The sequence below is a fragment of the Argopecten irradians genome, chromosome 12 (genome assembly GCF_041381155.1).
Source record: "Argopecten irradians isolate NY chromosome 12, Ai_NY, whole genome shotgun sequence".
Taxonomy (NCBI): Eukaryota; Metazoa; Mollusca; class Bivalvia; order Pectinida; family Pectinidae; genus Argopecten; species Argopecten irradians.
In genome coordinates this window covers 15783708-15806570 of record NC_091145.1, presented here as the reverse complement: position 1 = coordinate 15806570, position 22863 = coordinate 15783708, and the positions used below count along the sequence as shown (strand labels likewise).

The following is a 22863-nucleotide window of genomic DNA, read 5'->3' as shown; positions in this document are numbered from 1 at the left end:
GCATTCCTTAACAAGTATTGCTATTATGGGTTTCATATTCTCAAATATTTTATCTGGTGTTTCATTATATATAACGGTGAAGCTACAGACAGGTCGTTAGAAGAATGTATAATGCTTTAGTATATTGTAATATAATGTATAATTTACCTTTGATTACTAGAATATGTTTCGTCAATGGCATTTTTCATTTCTCAACGTTAATTGGAGATATTAGCCTCCGCCAATAAGTGGTATGAAAACAGGTTCATATCATTTAAACCTATGCGGCGATTTCATTGAAGGTTACAGCCAGTATGACAATGGTTACTGGCACACGAACTCTCATCAAAACACGTTCCAAAGCAATACCTTGTTAAAAGTACTTTGCTGGAATTAATAAACATTTATTAGGGTATACGAGCAGGTAGTAATTTTATGAGTAACCTTAATAGAAAATATTAGATTGGCTACATAAATTTTATATTAGATTACTATCCGTATAATCTATCGTTGATGATAATAGAGGTTGTGTGGCACATGATCCATTACCCCGAAGTAATTAAATCATTGATAATTTTCGATAATATCTTGTAGTGATCAGCGTGTTGTATCTCACATTCTTGCTGTAGCGTGGGAAGTGAGCGGACGTTTCCCGAGTCATCGTAAACCTCTTGATACGTTTGGAAGCTCTGCTGTAAGGAACCTCCACTGATGAGAAACATTGATCGGCGTTACTACTGAACCCTCGGATATCGCGGAGGATGTGGACAGTACCTGTGCGATGTTTGGAACTATGCCGAAGAATTGAATTCAGACAGTTGAAGTTTCTATTTGACTATATTTCAATGGCCCGTTAGAACATTCGTTTAATCATCCTCTAACTCGGAAGTATAGTCTATAGATCGTAAGTGTTTATATCAAATCTTATGTAAATGCCAAACAATTAAAACTGTTTGACATTTCAGTACGATGTTTGGTTCAAGACACTATGGCTTTTTCTAAGTCAATTAACTGCAAATTTAACTGAAAGTGTAAAGATACCGAGCAATAAACGAATCATGTCCTTATTATGGACAAATACATGTAAACGCTATAACGGTTTTGACCTGGCAGTCCATTGAAGGGTGAGTGTTTTACAAGCTGAAGTAGCTAGAGCAATGAAAAGGCAGGAATATGCACAGCAATGACAGGGGTAAGTACTTCTTATGTGTTAGACCAATATCAGAGTATCATTTATTGAACTATACATATCCTGCATTAAATGATTCAGCGAGAGCTACAATAATGCTATCTTTGCGTCATTTGTTTAATTGTGTGTATGGTATATACAATTATTGGAAGATGGATTGATGTTGGAATGGAGAAGGCGACAAAAATAGCTGTAATAGTGAATATACCCTAAGGAGAGCGCACTTTAAATCATTCCCATACAATAGTAGCAGCAGGCTGCGTGTCGAACGTTTGAAGCAAGACATCCTAGTTAATGTATTTAGAAAACATAGATACGTTTTTGAAATGTGCATTTAGAATTACTTTAACATAATCAAATGTTTGTAGAATTTACCACTCGTGGGATTTCTTTCTATCGAATTTAAGCGGATCCGGCATACACGTGGGCTTGACTTGCACAGACAGCTACTGCCTGGGTAGTTGTTCGTTTCATACAGTCTTACAGGAACTGCTCGATTGATGACAATGTTTACATGCTCTTTTACAAAGCAATCGTCCCACAATATGTAAACAAAACCTCTTTTATTTCAGAATAATGGCAATGGTGATACATCCTAAGTAGGCCATGGCTTCGCCAGCGTATCACTCACGTGTCGTCAACGTTTATTGGTTTTCTCTAACAGATTTGTGAGGAAGGGGATGACGAAGTTTAAAAATTCGTCAAGGCCACGTGTGTCACACAGAAATCTGATCCTAGTTATAGAAAGGAGGATTCGTGGAGACACATAGAGCGTGATTCATTGTAACGGTGGTGTACAGGAGACGTCACCAAAACCAGCTATGTCCAATGATTACTACTTGGAATTTAACGGAACGACTCCAGACTATTTTTTATTTCCATGGGATAACTTTGTGTATAACACTTCGAATTCAACGTCACTCAATAAAAACATTTTGGAAGACAACTTATGGCGAAAAATTCCCTTGAGTGTTTTGTTGCTAATATTGTGTCTCCTAACGGTTGTGGGCAATGCTATGGTATTGCACGCCGTGCGAACGGAGCGCCGCCTCCAGACGGTAAGTTACCAATTTCTTAATATATAATCATATACAATTGTCAATAGCGCTCAGTAAAATGATATAAAAATGAAATTGACATTAACATAAAATTGATCTAAAACACAGTTGATAAACAAATAAAATTGACATTAACATAAAATTGATATAAAACACAGTTGATAAACAAATGAAATTGGCATTAACATAAAATTGATATAAAATACAGTTGATAAACAAATGAAATTGACATTAACTTAAAATTTATGTCAAATGCAATTGATAAACAAATGTATTATGCATCAATTATACAACAAATGATGTACAGTTAGATAATGCATTGAGCAAACGTTGACCAAAATAAAGACAGTAATAAAATACGGAAAAGGATGTTAGGAAATCATAATATATAAAGTACAGAAACAGTATTGTAATTCATTCAATATACAGTGTATGTATTGGCATATTTCAACAAAATTTTGTAATACAAATATAGAATAAAATCCTTTAACAGTTGTCATATTACTAGGCAGAAAGATGTTAAAAGCAGGACATGTTCAAAGCTTTGCGTTAATGACGAAGTTTCCAATACCACAATGAATTGTGTCACGTTGAATTTCTTGTTTTGATCATTCTTACTTGGTGTCCTGTATATATTACACAGTATGTGCCATGCTATTTAGTACCAAAGTCGTTTAATACGACCAGTCATACGACTTGTTAGAGCTCGTAGTTATTTGATAATATACAGCAAAATGCTATGGTTGGATATCAATCTAATACATCCCTGATATAAAGGTCTCGATCGATTTTAACTGTATACATCAAGTCAAGAAATCTCTAAATAAGAGCCAGTGAAACTGTATGATTGAATCACAGTCCCCCACTCTGCCAAATGAAGGTTGTTTTCAGTTCGTTAGGATTATTTTGGCCTACGGGTGTTTGACCTTACTGAAACAGAATGTGAGACTAGAGGTCATTACTGCTGAGAGCCGGAATTTATTGGTTTGGGATATTTGTCGTTGGTGGTGAGAGGCCTGCTAACGGGGCATTATTTAATCAACATAAGCATTTATCTTAAACAATAACCATGAAGAGAGTGGAGAGAATAGACATTTTCAAAATGTTTTTGACAAAATGGGTAATACAAACCGAAAGCGAAGTTTTCGAAGGTTTTGGACATTGTAAGAATGTAAGGTTTAATGTCACTGACAAAATTACCGAAATATGACTTTTCTCATTAATTTCAATACAAGTTTTAAGAAAAAATATTTTGCCGGGTTGTTAAATATTGTTGTACGAATGTAGATCTTTATCTTTCATATGATGTAAACATCAAATTCCTCTGTCTATTGAAACACATTTTTATAAAGTGTCATACTCCGACGTGATTTGGGACACCCTGTGTATAGCAAGTTACTTTTGGTACAATGAAGTCATTGTTTTAATCCACCTCTTTAATTAAGTTATCTTATATCGGACAATGAAATGTGGTTGATTATATTATTTAGTGGGGAAGCATTTAAGATCGCCATTTATAGAATATAACATTGCATTTATTGGTTTGTGTTTCATAAATCAAGTATAAATTTAGAAGAAGATAATTGCAAATATAATAATAAACAATTTAAGCAAATTTTTCAACGCTACAGAGTTACTTATCAGTAAAATATGGAATATTTTTAAAATGAATATCCACGAATGAATTTAAATTGCATGCTACGAATCTGAATATCGTTTCATTTACTATGTTTCGACTAGTAGTCAATGTGCATTTTCGAGTAAATGTGACTGAGACACTGGCGTTAAAATTTAATGAAGAGTAGAACCAAGACGTGACATTAAGTTAATTGTGCCTTCACGTACCGCCGTTAACAAACACACTTTCCCTTATATCGATAATAGGTTCAGAATCGATATAAAACATGAGTGATAAATTGGCTACACTTTAGGTAAAACTGCGGAAACGAAACAATCTAAGGAAACGTTTTATCGATTTGGTCGCAAAATGTAGCACTAAAGTACGTAATTCGTCTACATTTTCTAATCAGAAACACGAAAACGTGTACTAATCGTCTTTTTAACCCTACCATATTGAAGACAAATGTGATTATAATCCAAAACAAGTTTTATTGTCAATATAATGATATTGTGGGTTAATGCGAGCGATGCTCGCACGTAAATGCAATCGAATCCAATGAAAACAACAAGCACCATTGGTGTGTTTCAACAATGGATCACAACCAGTTCATGAAAAGGAAATTAAATACGATTGTTGTTTATATTGTTATGGATAGTAAACCTAGGGCTACATGTACAATGTACTTAGATCAAAGCAGGGATAGCCGGGATTGTATGAAAAGAGGCCGCATCAGTGGTTTTTCTGGTGTTTGCTTTGTGATATACATCTGCACTTACGTTTTAAACCACCACGAAGGAGCGATTTAATTGGTTGATCGAACAATATGATCTATTCTAAGAAAACCTATTTTTTTAATTAAAGTGTTCTCTTTAATATAGAGTCAAGCTATTACAAATCACTATGTAACAAGATGGACAGATTGCTAAGTTAGCTTGGTATGTCTCGACACCTTAATTTCACGACTTAACTTACCAGATCCTTCTAGCAGGATGTCAATTGCATTTGGAATGAGCTGGTATACATTCCAAAAGTAGTCCGACATAACATATTGTATATAATTTACGAAACCAGAACTATAGAAATCTCTAAGATCTCTTATAACCATACTTCTTACTTGCTAAAGAAATAAGAAACATACTATACTTTTTTTCAAAAACTGATATACCCATTACGATGCCACTGATTAGAGCTTGTCTCCCCATTATTGTACAATTGATCAGAGCTTGTCTCCCCATCATGATACCATTGATCAGAGCCTGTCTCCCCATTATGATACCATTGATCAGAGCCTGTCTCCCCATCATGATGTCATTGATCAGATCTTGTCTCCCCATTATGATGCCATTGATCAGAGCCTGTCTCCCCATTATGATACCATTGATCAGAGTCTGTCTCCCCATTATGATGCCATTGATCAGAGCCTGTCTCCCCATTATGATGCCATTGATCAGAGCCTGTCTCCCCATTATGATGCCATTGATCAGAGCTTGTCTCCCCATTATGATGCCATTGATCAGAGCTGTCTCCCCATTATGATCCATTGATCAGAGCCTGTCTCCCCATTATTATACATTGATCAGAGTCTGTCTCCCATTATGATACATTGATCAGAGTCTGTCTCCCATTATGATACATTGATCAGATCAAGCTGTCTCCCCATTATGATGACCATTGATCAGAGCCTGTCTCCCCATTATGATGCCATTGATCAGAGCCTGTCTCCCCATTATGATCATTGATCAGAGCTTCCCCATTGATCATTGATCAGAGCTGTCTCCCCATTATGATGCCATTGATCAGAGCCTGTCTCCCCATTATGATACCATTGATCAGAGCCTGTCTCCCCATTATGATACCATTGATCAGAGTCTGTCTCCCCATTATGATACCATTGATCAGAGTCTGTCTCCCCATTATGATGCCATTGATCAGAGCCTGTCTCCCCATTATGATACCATTGATCAGAGCCTGTCTCCCCATTATGATGTCATTGATCAGAGCCTGTCTCCCCATTATGATACCATTGATCAGAGCCTGTCTCCCCATTATGATACCATTGATCAGAGCCTGTCTCCCCATTATGATGCCATTGATCAGAGCCTGTCTCCCCATTATGATACCATTGATCAGAGCCTGTCTCCCCATTATGATACCATTGATCAGAGCCTGTCTCCCCATTATTGTACCATTGATCAGAGCCTGTCTCCCCATCATGATGTCATTATCAGAGTCTGTCCTCCCCATTATGATGTCATTGATCAGAGCCTGTCTCCCCATTATGATACCATTGATCAGAGCCTGTCTCCCCATTATGATACCATTGATCAGAGTCTGTCTCCCCATTATGATACCATTGATCAGAGCCTGTCTCCCCATTATGATGTCATTGATCAGATCCTGTCTCCCCATTATGATGCCATTGATCAGAGCCTGTCTCCCCATTATGATGGCCATTGATCAGAGCCTGTCTCCCCATTATGATGCCATTGATCAGAGCCTGTCTCCCCATTATGATGCCATTGATCAGAGCCTGTCTCCCCATTATGATGCCATTGATCAGAGCCTGTCTCCCCATTATGATGCCATTGATCAGAGCCTGTCTCCCCATCATGATGTCATTGATCAGATCTTGTCTCCCCATTATGATACCATTGATCAGAGTCTGTCTCCCCATTATGATGCCATTGATCAGAGCCTGTCTCCCCATTATGATGCCATTGATCAGAGTCTTGTCTCCCCATTATGATGCCATTGATCAGAGCCTGTCTCCCCATTATGATGCCATTGATCAGAGCCTGTCTCCCCATTATGATACCATTGATCAGAGCCTGTCTCCCCATTATGATGTCATTGATCAGAGCCTGTCTCCCCATTATTGTACCATTGATCAGAGCCTGTCTCCCCATTATGATGCCATTGATCAGAGCCTGTCTCCCCATTATGATGCCATTGATCAGAGCCTGTCTCCCCATTATGATGCCATTGATCAGAGCCTGTCTCCCCATTATGATACCATTGATCAGAGCCTGTCTCCCCATTATGATGCCATTGATCAGATCTTGTCTCCCCATTATGATACCATTGATCAGAGCCTGTCTCCCCATTATGATGCCATTGATCAGAGCCTGTCTCCCCATTATGATGCCATTGATCAGAGCCTGTCTCCCCATTATGATACCATTGATCAGAGCCTGTCTCCCCCATTATGATGTCATTGATCAGAGCCTGTCTCCCCATTATGATGCCATTGATCAGAGCCTGTCTCCCCATTGATGTCATTGATCAGACTGTCTCCCCATTATTGTACCATTGATCAGAGCCTGTCTCCCCATTATGATGCCATTGATCAGAGCCTGTCTCCCCATTATGATGCCATTGATCAGAGCCTGTCTCCCCATTATGATGCCATTGATCAGAGCCTGTCTCCCCATTATGATGCCATTGATCAGAGCCTGTATCTCCCAATTATGATGCCATTGATCAGAGCCTGTCTCCCCATTATGATGCCATTGATCAGAGCCTGTCTCCCCATTATGATGTCATTGATCAGAGCCTGTCTCCCCATTATGATGTCATTGATCAGAGCCTGTCTCCCCATTATGATGCCATTGATCAGAGCCTGTCTCCCCATTATGATGCCATTGATCAGAGCCTGTCTCCCCATTATGATGCCATTGATCAGAGCCTGTCTCCCCATTATGATACCATTGATCAGAGCCTGTCTCCCCATTATGATGCCATTGATCAGAGCCTGTCTCCCCATTATGATGTCATTGATCAGAGCCTGTCTCCCCATTATGATGCCATTGATCAGAGCCTGTCTCCCCATTATGATGCCATTGATCAGAGCCTGTCTCCCCACCATTATGATGTCCATTGATCAGAGCCTGTCTCCCCATTATGATGTTGATCATTGATCAGAGCTGTCTCCCCATTATGATGTCATTGATCAGAGCTGTCTCCCCATTATGATGTCATTGATCAGAGCTTGTCTCCCCATTATGATATGATCAGACATTGATCATATGATGCTTGTCTCCCCATTATGATGCCATTGATCAGAGCCTGTCTCCCCATTATGATACCATTGATCAGAGCCTGTCTCCCCATTATGATGCCATTGATCAGAGCCTGTCTCCCCATTATGATGCCATTGATCAGAGCCTGTCTCCCCATTATGATGCCATTGATCAGAGCCTGTCTCCCCATTATTGTACCATTGATCAGAGCCTGTCTCCCCATTATGATGCCATTGATCAGAGCCTGTCTCCCCATTATGATACCATTGATCAGAGCCTGTCTCCCCATTATGATACCATTGATCAGAGCCTGTCTCCCCATTATGATACCATTGATCAGAGCCTGTCTCCCCATTATGATGCCATTGATCAGAGCCTGTCTCCCCATTATGATACTCCATTGATCATCAGAGCCTGTCTCCCCATTATGATGCCATTGATCAGAGCCTGTCTCCCCATTATGATACCATTGATCAGAGCCTGTCTCCCCCATTATGATGTCCATTGATCAGAGCCTGTCTCCCCATTATGATCTATTGATCAGAGCCTGTCTCCCCATTATGATACCATTGATCAGAGCCTGTCTCCCCATTATGATGCCATTGATCAGAGCCTGTCTCCCCATTATGATGCCATTGATCAGAGCCTGTCTCCCCATTATGATACCATTGATCAGAGCCTGTCTCCCCATTATGATACCATTGATCAGAGCCTGTCTCCCCATTATGATGTCCATTGATCAGAGCCTGTCTCCCCATTATGATGTCATTGATCAGAGCCTGTCTCCCCCATTATGATACCATTGATCAGAGCCTGTCTCCCCATTATGATGCCATTGATCAGAGCCTGTCTCCCCATTATGATGCCATTGATCAGAGCCTGTCTCCCCATTATGATGCCATTGATCAGAGCCTGTCTCCCCATTATGATGTGCATTGATCAGAGCCTGTCTCCCCATTATGATGCCATTGATCAGAGCCTGTCTCCCCATTATGATGCCATTGATCAGAGCCTGTCTCCCCATTATGATGCCATTGATCAGAGCCTGTCTCCCCATTATGATGCCATTGATCAGAGCCTGTCTCCCCATTATGATGCCATTGATCAGAGCCTGTCTCCCCATTATGATGCCATTGATCAGAGCCTGTCTCCCCATTATGATGCCATTGATCAGATCTGTCTCCCCATTATGATGCCATTGATCAGAGCCTGTCTCCCCATTATGATGCCATTGATCAGAGCTTGTCTCCCCATTATGATGATGCCATTGATCAGAGCCTGTCTCCCCATTATGATGCCATTGATCAGAGCCTCTGTCTCCCCATTATGATACCATTGATCAGAGCCTGTCTCCCCATTATGATACCATTGATCAGAGCCTGTCTCCCCATTATGATGCCATTGATCAGAGCCTGTCTCCCCATTATGATGCCATTGATCAGAGCCTGTCTCCCCATTATGATGCCATTGATCAGAGCCTGTCTCCCCATTATGATGCCATTGATCAGAGCTTGTCTCCCCATTATGATGCCATTGATCAGAGCCTGTCTCCCCATTATGATGCCATTGATCAGAGCCTGTCTCCCCATTATGATACCATTGATCAGAGCTGTCTCCCCATTATGATCATTGATCAGATGTCTTATTGCCCAGAGCTGTCTCCCATTATGATGCCATTGATCAGAGCTTGTCTCCCCATTATGATGCCATTGATCAGAGCCTGTCTCCCCATTATATGATCCATTGATCAGAGCCTGTCTCCCCATTATGATGCATTGATCAGAGCCTGTCTCCCCATTATGATGCCATTGATCAGAGCCTGTCTCCCCATTATGATGTCCATTGATCAGAGCCTGTCTCCCCATTATGATGCCATTGATCAGAGCCTGTCTCCCCATTATGATGTCCATTGATCAGAGCCTGTCTCCCCATTATGATGTCATTGATCAGAGCCTGTCTCCCCATTATGATGCCATTGATCAGAGCCTGTCTCCCCATTATGATGCCATTGATCAGAGCTGTCTCCCCATTATGATGCCATTGATCAGAGCCTGTCTCCCCATTATGCCATTGATCAGAGCCTGTCTCCCCATTATGATGCCATTGATCAGAGCCTGTCTCCCCATTATGATGTCATTGATCAGAGCCTGTCTCCCCATTATGATGCCATTGATCAGAGCCTGTCTCCCCATTATGATACCATTGATCAGAGCCTGTCTCCCCATTATGATGCCATTGATCAGAGCCTGTCTCCCCATTATGATGCCATTGATCAGAGCCTGTCTCCCCATCATGATTGATCAGAGCCTGTCTCCCCATTATGATCCATTGATCAGAGCCTGTCTCCCCATTATGATACCATTGATCAGAGCCTGTCTCCCCATTATGATGTCATTGATCAGAGCCTGTCTCCCCATTATGATGCCATTGATCAGAGCCTGTCTCCCCATTATGATGCCATTGATCAGAGCCTGTCTCCCCATTATGATGCATTGATCAGAGCCTGTCTCCCCCATTATGATGCCATTGATCAGAGCCTGTCTCCCCATTATGATGCCATTGATCAGAGCCTGTCTCCCCATTATGATGCCATTGATCAGAGCCTGTCTCCCCATTATGATGCCATTGATCAGAGCCTGTCTCCCCATTATGATACCATTGATCAGAGCCTGTCTCCCCCATTATGATGTCATTGATCAGAGCCTGTCTCCCCATTATGATACCATTGATCAGAGCCTGTCTCCCCATTATGATGCCATTGATCAGAGCCTGTCTCCCCATTATGATACCATTGATCAGAGCCTGTCTCCCCATTATGATGTCCATTGATCAGAGCCTGTCTCCCCATTATGATGTCATTGATCAGAGCCTGTCTCCCCATTATGATACCATGATTATGATCATTGATCAGAGCCTGTCTCCCCATTATGATGCCATTGATCAGAGCCTGTCTCCCCATTATGATGCATTGATCAGAGCCTGTCTCCCCATTATGATCATTGATCAGAGCCTGTCTCCCCATTATGATGCCATTGATCAGAGCCTGTCTCCCCATTATGATGCCATTGATCAGAGCCTGTCTCCCCATTATGATGCCATTGATCAGAGCCTGTCTCCCCATTATGATGCCATTGATCAGATCCTGTCTCCCCATTGATCCATGATAGAATTGATCAGAGCCTGTCTCCCCATTATGATGCCATTGATCAGAGCCTGTCTCCCCATTATGATGCCATTGATCAGAGCCTGTCTCCCCATTATTGTACCATTGATCAGAGCCTGTCTCCCCATTATGATGCCATTGATCAGAGCCTGTCTCCCCATTATGATGCCATTGATCAGAGCCTGTCTCCCCATTATGATGCCATTGATCAGAGCCTGTCTCCCCATTATGATGTCATTGATCAGAGCCTGTCTCCCCATTATGATGCCATTGATCAGAGCCTGTCTCCCCATTATGATTCCATTGATCAGAGTCTGCCTTCCCCTTTATGATGTCATTGATCAGAGCCTGTCTCACCATTATGATACCACTGATCACCCTGACCACTGTACATGGGGTTGGATAACACCTATCTGCTCTTACCTATGTTGATGGTACACTACCGCTAAAACTATATGTGGTGTGGATTACACCTATCCGCTCTTGTCTATGTTGATGGTACAATACCGGTAAAACTATAACCTATACGTGGTGTCGATAATGCATCTCTGCTCTTAACTCATGTTGATGGTACAATACCTCTGGTAAAACTATACGTGGTGTGAAAAACGCATCTCTGTTCTAACCTATGTTGATGGTAAAATACCGGTAAAAATATACGTGGTACGAATAACACATATCTGCTATTGCCTATGTTGATGGTACAATACCGGTAAAACTATACCTATACGTGGTGTCGATAATTCATCTCTGCTCTAACTCATGTTGATGGTACAATACCGGTGAAAATATACGTGGTACGAATAACACATATCTGCTATTGCCTATGTTGATGGTACAATACCGGTAAAACTATACGTAATGTGGATAACACATCTCTGCTCTCATCTATGTTGATGATACAATTCTGGTAAAACTGAACTTAGTGTGGATAACATATCTCTGCTCTTACCTATGTTGTAGTACAATACCGCTAAATCTATACGTGGTGTTATTTACATCTCTCTTTTTAACATTACCTATTGGTTATAACCGGGTAAAATTGTAGGTAGAGTGATTAATATATCTCTCGTCGCAAACTTAAGTGATGTATGTCACATACCTCTCGTTAATCATGGCTTGGTGATATGATAACAGACAAAGCTGTATGTGAGGCTGGTAACATCTCTCTTCTCTTACCAGAGTCATGGTAAATAAGGGCGTACATATTTATCTTTGAACTTGCGTTGATGGTATAATATCGAGCATAACTTGGATAAATGGTGACTCTGGTTCCTATCTGGCCAGGGGGGCGTAACCCATTAGGGGTATATCCTATCTTGTGTAGTTGATGGATTTTCACAAAATGTATCCCCCATGGGGCCGACGGGCCATTTCGAATATCTAAGTCATATTCTATCCTTGTTGCCTGTTTCTCAAGTTTATTATCTAGCAGCGAATCACATATTTGATTGTTAATGATATTTCATTTCATTCCATTGCAAGTGATCTGAACAATAATGGCTGCTTGAAATCGTTATGATGATTGTGAATGATAGACATTTCAAAAGATTTAATGTAATTTCAGGGTCTGATAGGTGTTAATGATGCTATGTGTAGGCCACTGATAAAATGTGTACTACCCCCTTATCCATCCTCTGAAGAAAGTCTAATGTGATATCTCTCATTTTCTTACATTTTCTTTCGATACATGTCGCCTCCAGAAACATTAAATACGTATAAAATGAACACCATAAGGACAATATCTCCTAGCAACCTGGTTTTTGTCGTCTGATGAATGAACGTATACTACGTCAAAGCCTTTACTTAATATAGCGACGCACCAATGAGTATTCTAAAATACTGAAATCATTGCCTACAGGAGGGCACTGTGCGATTACCAAATTAAGACTAAATAATCTATAAGACAAATGCATTCAGTTAGTAACTACACTCTAGATCCGGAAAAGCCTTATGAACCAGTAAATCAATAGTGTTAGGTACCTTCTTGACGAATTAATGGTAGGGGAGCAATCAAACACGAATAGACTTTACTTTAGATCAAGCATTATCCCAATTATTCGCCCAGTTTTATATGCCTAATAAAATCATCCTCTCTTGCGCTGTTTTGAGTTGTGCGCCTGCGAATGATGATTGTTTGGAACTTAAAGACATAAGGAGTAAGCTTTATACCGATAACCAGTTTTATATAGCATCTGAAAGCTTTGATAATGAAACGTGGACGATTCGTTAATTATAGTTACCGTAGTTATTTTAGTTACTAGTTACCATGTCATCCACAAGAAGTATTATTATTTTCTGTAGCAATAAGGAAACAACATTTTCATTAAATAGTAGTTAGCTGCCAGGTCCTGACCGCTGGTCGGTGTTTTTTCTCTGGTACTCCGGCTTTTCTCCACCAACTACCTCGGTACGTACTTACATGACAGCTGCAGTAGTAGGTCCAAAATTTATATTTGACGGTTACATATAATATATATATATATATATAATATAAGAAGGAAACTCAAACATTACAAAACGTGCAATGCACCTCATCAAGAAAAGTGCTCTAGGGTTTTTTTGTGAAGACGAAGGAAAACAAACATATTCTCTCTTTGCGTTAATTACATAATAACGGTACCTTTTCATGATGGCAATTCTGTCTATGTGTTAATACGGTCTAGCATGGAACAAATGCTGCTTGATTAAACTAAGATTAATAGACGGTATAATTAGGTTTTCCATTTTGGATTTAAATGAGTGATTTCCATTACGGATGAACATCGCTATTGCTATTGTTCCTTTTTTCTCTTTATATTATTAGTATTCTTTTATTTTTATTTCCATCAATCTTGTAAACACTTAAACATATCTCACGAAAGAAATGAGCCTCAATGTTCATATTTGGACATTTTATCTGCGAGATTACGGTTACGGGTTACCTATGGCTTTCAAATGAAGTCAAACAAAGTTCAAATATGAAATTCACGATATCAATGTGTTAAGGTTTGATATCAACACATGATTCGGGAACATAAAGTGAGCAAATTCAAGGTCATATCATTCCAAATGGTAGAGGCATAGCACATCTTCAATCGCAATCTTGACTTTTCCGTCCTAGCTTTGAGACTTTTCAGCACATTTTTTAAAAACTTAAAAACTTAAAAACTATCAGAGATGTCCAAATTCTCAGGTTTGTAAAGACAGAATGGATAAATGCATGACCCCAAGACATATAATAGGGCATCGCATAGTCATAGCGTGTACACAATTGCGACGCTGGCGATTCCCCGCCATGAATTGGTTCATTTGCAGCAATTCTGCGGTCATTTTGCATAGACATAGACACATACGATGGTCGCAAGCGGTCGGACAAAATTAATTTGAATGGGATTCTAGTCGTTTGTGTACACGTTTTATGGTATTCAAATTTGTCCATCACATGTCAAAAATGATTATGGCTTTTCTTTCATCTTGATGTCCCCGCCAAACCTTTAGACGGTTTCTACTCCTTTAAGTTTTATCCTGCATACATTAACGCTATATTTAGAACACTTGGAGCAAAGAAGGCTGTCTCTAACAAATGACTTCCTCATAGGTAATAGTAACAAATTACTGCTTCGACGTCATCTTATGTCTGTAGTATACTGGACCAATACTAAAATAGAATTTAAATCCACCGCTGGAGACTAATACATGCTTCGTATATATTCTTACAGGCTTTGACGATCATTTTAGACCACAGAGGTCAAATCAATCAACTGCATTATACGATCTCGCTTATTAACAGAGTTTATTCCAAACGTTTGACTATGCTGGTTCTCTGTGCCAGTCGTTCAAGCTAAACCGAATAGCCTTGGTAATAAACTTGACTAAAAAATAATATCCTTGACACGTGCATTTTGAGTCAAATGGAAATCCTGTGTTTTGATTTTAATCAAATTCAGTCGCAATTAGTTCCGTTATTCTATACACCAAATAACAAAAACAATAACAGTAAAAAACCAGATGCTTCACCACTGACAAATGCTATTTTCTCTATCAAAAACAGGAACAGAATTAATAGTTTTCTTCAGTTACAAAAGTTACTTACTTCACACCATTACCACCATTGAAAAATTTGAGCTTCTTATTTTACTTCAAGATAAAAGATATTTAAAATAATTTAATGCATCCCGAAATAAATCTGTGGCACCATGTTCTATATGGAATAAAGTACTGATTGCGAATACAACAAAGGCAAAACTAATTAGTATTTTTTGTGATGATTAGACATATATTAACACGATTGAACACCAATTATTATTCAAATGATGAATATCGTTTATGCTCTGTCGGCGATGGAACATCTTTAATTTAGTGTGATAATGCATATGATTCCCAGTAATTAGAAGGATGTCCATAAATGACTGTGTGTCGACGTCATTGTATACACATTTCGATAAAATGTAAATGATCTTTCTAATTATGTATCAATTTATTTTGAGTATATGAATGGTTTAGATGTAATATGATGAACATATCTGAAATTCATGTGAAAGTGGTGAAAGGCTGGTCACCGATGATCGACTCAGTCCAATCCCATTACAAAATGTACATACTGATGAAGCCAAACAATGCTTATTTTAACAATATTTTACAAAATGAAACCACAATAAAAAAAATATTCATAAAACATTACTTACTTCTCCAGAAGAATTGGTTGCAATCGTTCGGCCTAGTTCATAACATTAAGAGTAAATCAGGTTAAAATAGTCGATACATTCGTAGTTTATTTTAACGGTAACAGGTTTAGTTTCTGGTTTTCCCGTGCGAAGACGATCGGGTCACGTGATACATACCGGAAATCGAGAGCTTCGTGAAATTTTTCGCATCCTTTCGGTTTGTATTTATTGTGGGCCACAATAATTATTTTGAATTATTTTATATATTTTTTCCGAAACTTCACAGTTGGTCTCGGTAACATCTTACCTTGCTTTAGTCATTATTTTATGCAGAGAGAACGTGGTAATTTTCTTGTAAATGTTTGTGATTACAAAGAAAACTGAAAAGTTACGTATAGTGTGCCTTTAAGACTATAAAAAGGCCAAAACAGATGTTTTCCGTGCTTGGTTCAATGTTGACTTCACACCAGACCCAGTCTGTGACCTTCTGTACGACATTACCCGATCCCGGTCAATAACAGATTACTCTTACAAGGTATATTTGGCAACGGACTCACCAAAATTCGGTTTTGAAGCCTTCTACAATAAGTGAAGTTCCAAAATCAATACAGAGCATTGTATTTAGAGCCGATGGCTGGTTTAATTTCTTAGGAAGTAATGCCAACGTTCTCCGTAATCTTTTAGTTTAAAACATAGCTGTAATGTTATACATTGTGATTCAAGTACAATATCCAGTAGACCTCACAGACTTCACCTGTCGCTGTCCAATGTCTTACCTTTGCCAGTCCAATATTATTCCGTAGCTGTCCATTCAGTTTGAACGTATTGGACAGCTACAGGTGAATAATGGACTGCCAACTTGGGCAGCACTTTTGAGATGAAAGTTTTAGTAGACAAATGATTTAATCAAACGATAAATAATAATAATATTGAAATTCAAAACCCATCTTTTCCTCAAATATGTGCTACAAATGTATCTTAACATATATTTCATTGGCCGTATTATCCGCATACATTTACACGTCAGGAATGCAAAATGACCGATTCAAAACATACATGCATTGTATATCCAAGTAATTAACTAGGACAGACACAGATCCATTCCAGTGCGAAAAATACACCAGATCAATATTATTTTGGTAATAATTTGCCATGCATCACATTATATACACGTGGAAAACTTTGTGATTCCTTTGCAGAATTATGTAAAATCCCAGAAATATTGATAACAATAATTTTTGCTCATATGCTGATGCTTTCGCAAATGAAACTAAAGTGATCTAGCCCATGATAACACACCTCTAGCACAAGAAAATGAAATCTGGGCCTATTCGAGGGTTTAATTTTGTTTTCTCCAAGATTCAAATATACAAATTGTCCATTTAATATTATTTTCACTGTTTTGGCACTATCAGATACCATAAAATGACACTCCTAACATAGGAATTTGGGTATTGTACTGTATTTTCCATGTCGAAATAATCGCGCAAAATCCCAACACTATAGTGGCTAGCCTATTTTCCTTGTAACTTGACTGAGTGGCAAATATCATCACTGTCAGAAGAAAGGACGACGAAGAATGAAATATCGTGAAGACCATGTTAACTGTGCGCATTTAATGCACACTTTATTTACACCAAGTGGAGAAAAGACCTATTGTTTTCGTTAAGTTTCTCATTCTTATTATACTTCCGGTTTTTATCGGTCTATGCTAGAAAAAGGAAATGTATAAAAAAAAGTATGGTATGTTGTAGGGCAGTATCTGAAGGTGTCGCATGAGCAAAATGAAATATGTCAAGAATTCTATATGGCCTCTGTGATCTCATTTCCGGTTTTAAACTTAGGCCAAAATCTCGTTTAGGGCTTGACTAATTTCTTTCATTTTTGAATATGATATATGTATTATAAAAATGGAACAAAGACTTTCTGTAAAACGTCAACTCCCGATGAGAAATAAGGGTCAAAGTTCAAAGGTCTAATTTTTAAAAAAATCATTAAAAACTCTTCTTCTCAAGATCTAGAAGTCACAGAGGTCTAATATAAGGCATGTAGTATGCTGATACAAATGGCTATCAAGGTATTTTTTTATTTCGAATAACTTGAACTTAATTCAAGGTCACATAGGCCAAAAAACTTAAAATTTTCAAATGACTTCTTGTGGAGTTCTAGAAGGCCTAGAGACCTAATATTAGGCCTGTTGATTGTCGGCATTAATTTCTAGCAAGTTTGTTAATGTAAATGACCTTGTTCATATGGGCAAAAAATCCTAAATATATAATTATTTTTAATGGCCTAGACTGTGCCTACTGAAAGTGTCGAAACTCATGTCGATTTCCAGTGAAGAACTGAGAATGTCGAAACTTATGTCGATTTCCAGTGGTATTTTATCACTATAAAATGAGCAATAAGTTATTCTGTTAAATCAGTTCCCATTATGATTGCGAAGCAAGTGCAGAAACTACTCAAAGGATCATTTTCACGATATTGAATTAATTAGGTCCGATTAAGAAAGGAAGATCAAAGTCATTTAGGAAGAAGGGAGATAAAATATCATTCCGAATGTCGCCAGGATAATGGTGTTTAGTTATGTGATTAAAACAACTAAACATTGAATTTCATTAATTAGGCAAATAATTTACAGGTTAGTGAACTGCAGACGCTATTAGATTTTAATGTATCAAGTCAATCGCATATTCTTTAATTAATAAAAGTATTCTTAGTTTTATTAAATTCTTTTTTCATCCTACAGATTTGCAGAGAACATAGATTTATACCGAATTTCAGAAAAAAAAAATCGAAAAAATTCGCAAAATTGCGCTATTGTCTTCGGATGCACAACATTGCAACAACTGAAGTTATTGAAAGCAGTTCAATACTACATTTACATTCATTTATAAAATATTATAATGCATGTTGCGAAGTGATGAATATGTTTTGCAGAAGTCGCACTCATGTCAAGGTTGTCAGTTATCTTTCTTAGAGATATCAATTCTATTGGTTGATAGAAGGCCGCGACAACACCGATTCTTGATTTACTGTTTCACCTCCTGGCATGTTAACATATCTGCGTGTTTGATATGATGAATCTCCTTAAAACTAAACCAATATTGCCTGCGTTAAAATTAACAAACTCTTATAATCCACGAGGGACTACACCGCTTGTGATAAACGACAGCCTTGCCGCTGGGTTGGAAACTTAATCATCAGTTTTCGTGTTCAGGCCTTCCCTGTCGTTGTATGGCCGCCACCAGTGTCTTCCATGTTGAGTGTTTCATGTTTATGCCGTTCAATTTTCATTAGCAAGCTATTTTATTGGTAAGCTGTACTTTCCGATAAGTGCTTCTATCACAAACTGTAAGCGAGGAAACTACTGTTTGATCGTCTTTTATATCCTGTGTTTAAGAATTCTGGGTAAAACGTGGTTTAACTAATACATTATGAAATCGCGGCATTTTCGTAACGTAATTGCCATCTCGCGTGATTTGGAATATGCACTTTAAATAAACTAGTATGCCCTAAATAAGACTTAAAGTACCAGCCAGCACTAATTTATCAAATATTTGATTGGAACATTTTGCTTTCAGCGTTACTGACTGCGATATAAGCGTTTCTTCATTTAGCTCTCCACATAATCCATGGAATACCTACGTTTATCATTCAACAAAACGTATCCCGTTACCACAAATACCAATCCTTATTTGATATGGTTCCAGGCGTACAATTGTACTTGAATATGGTTCACAAGTAGGTTCCATAAGTACGAGAGCAGGTTTCACACGGAAAGACCGGGTATTATCGGTAGTAGATAAGATTTCAAGATTATTTTAAGAATATTTCTTGAGCACATGGCCATGCTTCAAAATTGATTAATACAGGAAGATGCGCTGATATTTGTTGAAACAGTATAAGATCAGGTTTTGTGTGTTCAGCAATAAACATGCTTCACGATTGTATTCTAGGCCTAATTGGGTAAACCATTAGTTTAAAGCACTAACTAAAGTTACAATAACAGGTTTCACGAAAATTAGTTCATGCTGTTATTAGATCAGGCTATATCGCTAATGGACCACATTCACGTGTAAAAGGTCTGGTCACACTTGCCGTCTTGTCGTAGTTAAGCCGCAGACCTTGGACCGTAGTAGACCGTATTTGTGAACCGTACTAACCCGTACCGTACTTCTGACCTTTAACTGTTTTACTGTATATGGTGTCACTTTTACATTTTTTTGTAATAGGCCAAATTACAAAGGAGCAGAGGGAGGGGGAGGAAAATTATTTTCAATATATAAATATATTATTATTAATGTACAATCATTCAAAAATATCATTTGGTTCCAACAAAACTGGTCAAAACAAAAATTTCCCCTCCTGTTTTACCCCCATAACTCACAAAGGACTCCGACCTGACCTTAATTATATGTCATATCATGATGTCCTAAACCCCGGGTATCTGTAACCAAAAAAATAATGCTTATCGGTCATGGCCACTAGAGGGCCCAAAGTGGCACTCCTCCTTTCCTAAATAAGATTTTGTAACTGTAAGGCAATATCTACTGCGAGGTGATATATTACTGTACTAAATGTGGCGAAGTATCGTTTTGAGCAGACATACTTACTCGAATGGTCATGGTGCTTATTAGACGATTGAGCATGTGCGTCCACTTTGTGCTTTTATTATTTGTCTTAAATAACAGCCATGGAATTCATCTTTTTACACTTTTACATATCCACCTTCATTAAATCCTAATGATGGCGAGTATCCTATTCGAATAGAAAACAACATCAGTGAAACAACAATTTCTGATGATAGGTGAAATCAATATGGCTGCAAGTGTAAACTACTGTTTTGATACACTTGTAATGTCATCATGGTGATATTTAGAGAACATAGGTTATTACCGGTCATAACTGGTACCGTGTCGTCTGCTTCTAAAGTGGCCAACAGTCTGCATTACCGCGGACTTCCTGTCATCCCTAATCAACGGCAGACAGTTTTCGCCTGTCACCCAAGACAAGTGGTGTGGTTGGTTAGGCCAGAGGAAACACAATCCGTAAACATACTACTTGGAAGCTTTTTATAACCGAGAAAGTCTGATTGATAAATACCAGGACTATTCTAGAACATTGCCGTGAGAATAGTCTCTTGATTCATAAGCTTGGCTTCATACTTGAAAAAGCGAAAATATGGGATTGGTACATAATAGTACGTAATTTCCTATGAGGCCGAATGTATCTTTGTATGCAAAGGTGTAATTTGGTAAGCAAAGCAAAAAAGGCGTCGAAAGCTCAGCTTCGATAAACACTCGTAGGTGAACACCCCCTCATGTGTGTTCGTATCATTCTTATTTAAAACATAGTTGTGATGTCATCTATTGTTGTTTCTGTATTTACCTCCCAGATTATCGGATCATTACCTGTAACTGTCCTATATGTTACCTTTTACTGTCTCATATGTGACTCTAATATAAGACAGTCACTTATAAGACAGTAAAAGTTAGCATATGGGAGAGTTACACAATACAAGTGAGTACATGTCTCCAGGCATAATCCCATAATAATGTTAACATACAACACACAACCTGCCGGAATATTCCATATTTTTTAAATCCAAATTAAGAAAAACGCCCACACAATGAATATGAAGAGAATTTGATCTTCTATTGATGCGGAATTAGACACATCCATAGAATTTCTGTATATATTCAAGATAGAGTTTGCCTTCTTATTATGAATTCACTTATCTAAAACATTAACTCCAATTTCGACATTCTGAAACCATGTTGTTTTTGTACACCACTTTTGATTTTAAATATCTAAATCATCTACACTGTAGTTTTACACTTATTTTGATATTGTTTCAACAAAATTTCAGAATTTCATCTAAATCCCATTGGCTTGTTGAATGAAATTGCACATGGTATAAATAAATCCAAAACTGTCCCTAGAGAGATCGATTTCAAATCCCCTGAATTCAATGAATGTTCTGAGGGCACCGACTGTTTTGAATTGGCCTGGAAATCACTTTTATATGCATTCATTTTAGCAAGATGTTTTCAAACAAACGCCTCAATTGCAAGTCTAGTTTCATATGTCACACCAGACATTGTAAAGAAATGTCCTTTTAGTGAAAGACACCTTAATATATCGCTTAAATTCGGAAGATAATATCCCTCCATCACTGTCGGTGGACATGATGAAAATGAATTGACAGATAGTTGTCCCAATTGTCCTTCATACATTCCGTTCATGATTGCTATTCATCACATATAACACAGGCAAAGATAATTCTTTGTTGCCATTGTCTATATTGGATGTGTCATGGCTGAATGCACATTGGTAGAGTTACCTTAGCTCATAGACAAAGGCAAAAAACTGGCTTAAATTAGAAATAAAACTGTGCTTTATTAACACAAAGACTTGCTATGTTTTAAGTTAGAGATAAGCCCCAAACTGTACAATATGTGGGGTAGAGAACAGATCTCGGCTCTGACGGGCCTCGATACAGTTCTCTATCCTACATATTGTACAGTTTTCGGCTTATCTCCATAACATATATTGTGTTTCAGTGAGAGAATGATTGCAGTTTATATACACGCAGGGAATATTATCTGTCTCCATTTAGTTTATAAGAAGCTATTGAAGAAACAGCTTGAGATTTCTAAACAAACAAATCGTCTCAGTACTGTACGCAGCTATGGAAGGCTGAATGATAACATTTCGTTCGAACTGCACTATGATAGATATCCTCGTTTCAGATATTATATTAATTAATATTTTCGCTGTTTCTTCTGTGGGCAATCCTTGGATTTACAGGACTGATAATTTTATTTTGGTGGAAGACATGTTTAAATGTTTTATGTAGTGTAGAAATTTCGAGTTATATATTGTTTTTTGGCAAACACTCTCCAACATCAAATTCGAGAGAACCACTTTTAATGATGCACCTCGAGCTCATGACGTTGAGGGAAGATGGGGCATAGGAATGTATGCTACAGTTAAACATTTCCGATCGACAATAATACAAATATACTTAACTAATTACTAATTAAAATGAAGCAGTATAATTTAGCGTCTTAGTATTTCTTTTTGAAGCAATTGCAGACCAGGATTCCATGATTGAGTTAAGTTGATAGGAGTTAGTCCACTCCCATACAGATATGGATTATCGCCCTTTGGAGCTCGTGCGGC

At 38.2% G+C, this 22863-nt stretch overlaps 1 protein-coding gene across 1 annotated transcript in view; it reads left to right on the top strand.

Annotated features, from left to right (window-relative positions):
• The first annotated feature begins 1858 nt into the window (after positions 1-1858).
• Positions 1859-22863, top strand: part of LOC138336835 (histamine H1 receptor-like) — an 89521-nt gene continuing 68516 nt past the window's right edge. The window contains exon 1 of the mRNA XM_069286426.1: positions 1859-2226. Coding sequence (XP_069142527.1) covers positions 1990-2226 — 237 coding nt within the window. The 5' untranslated portion in view covers positions 1859-1989. The remainder of the gene's footprint in view (positions 2227-22863) is intronic.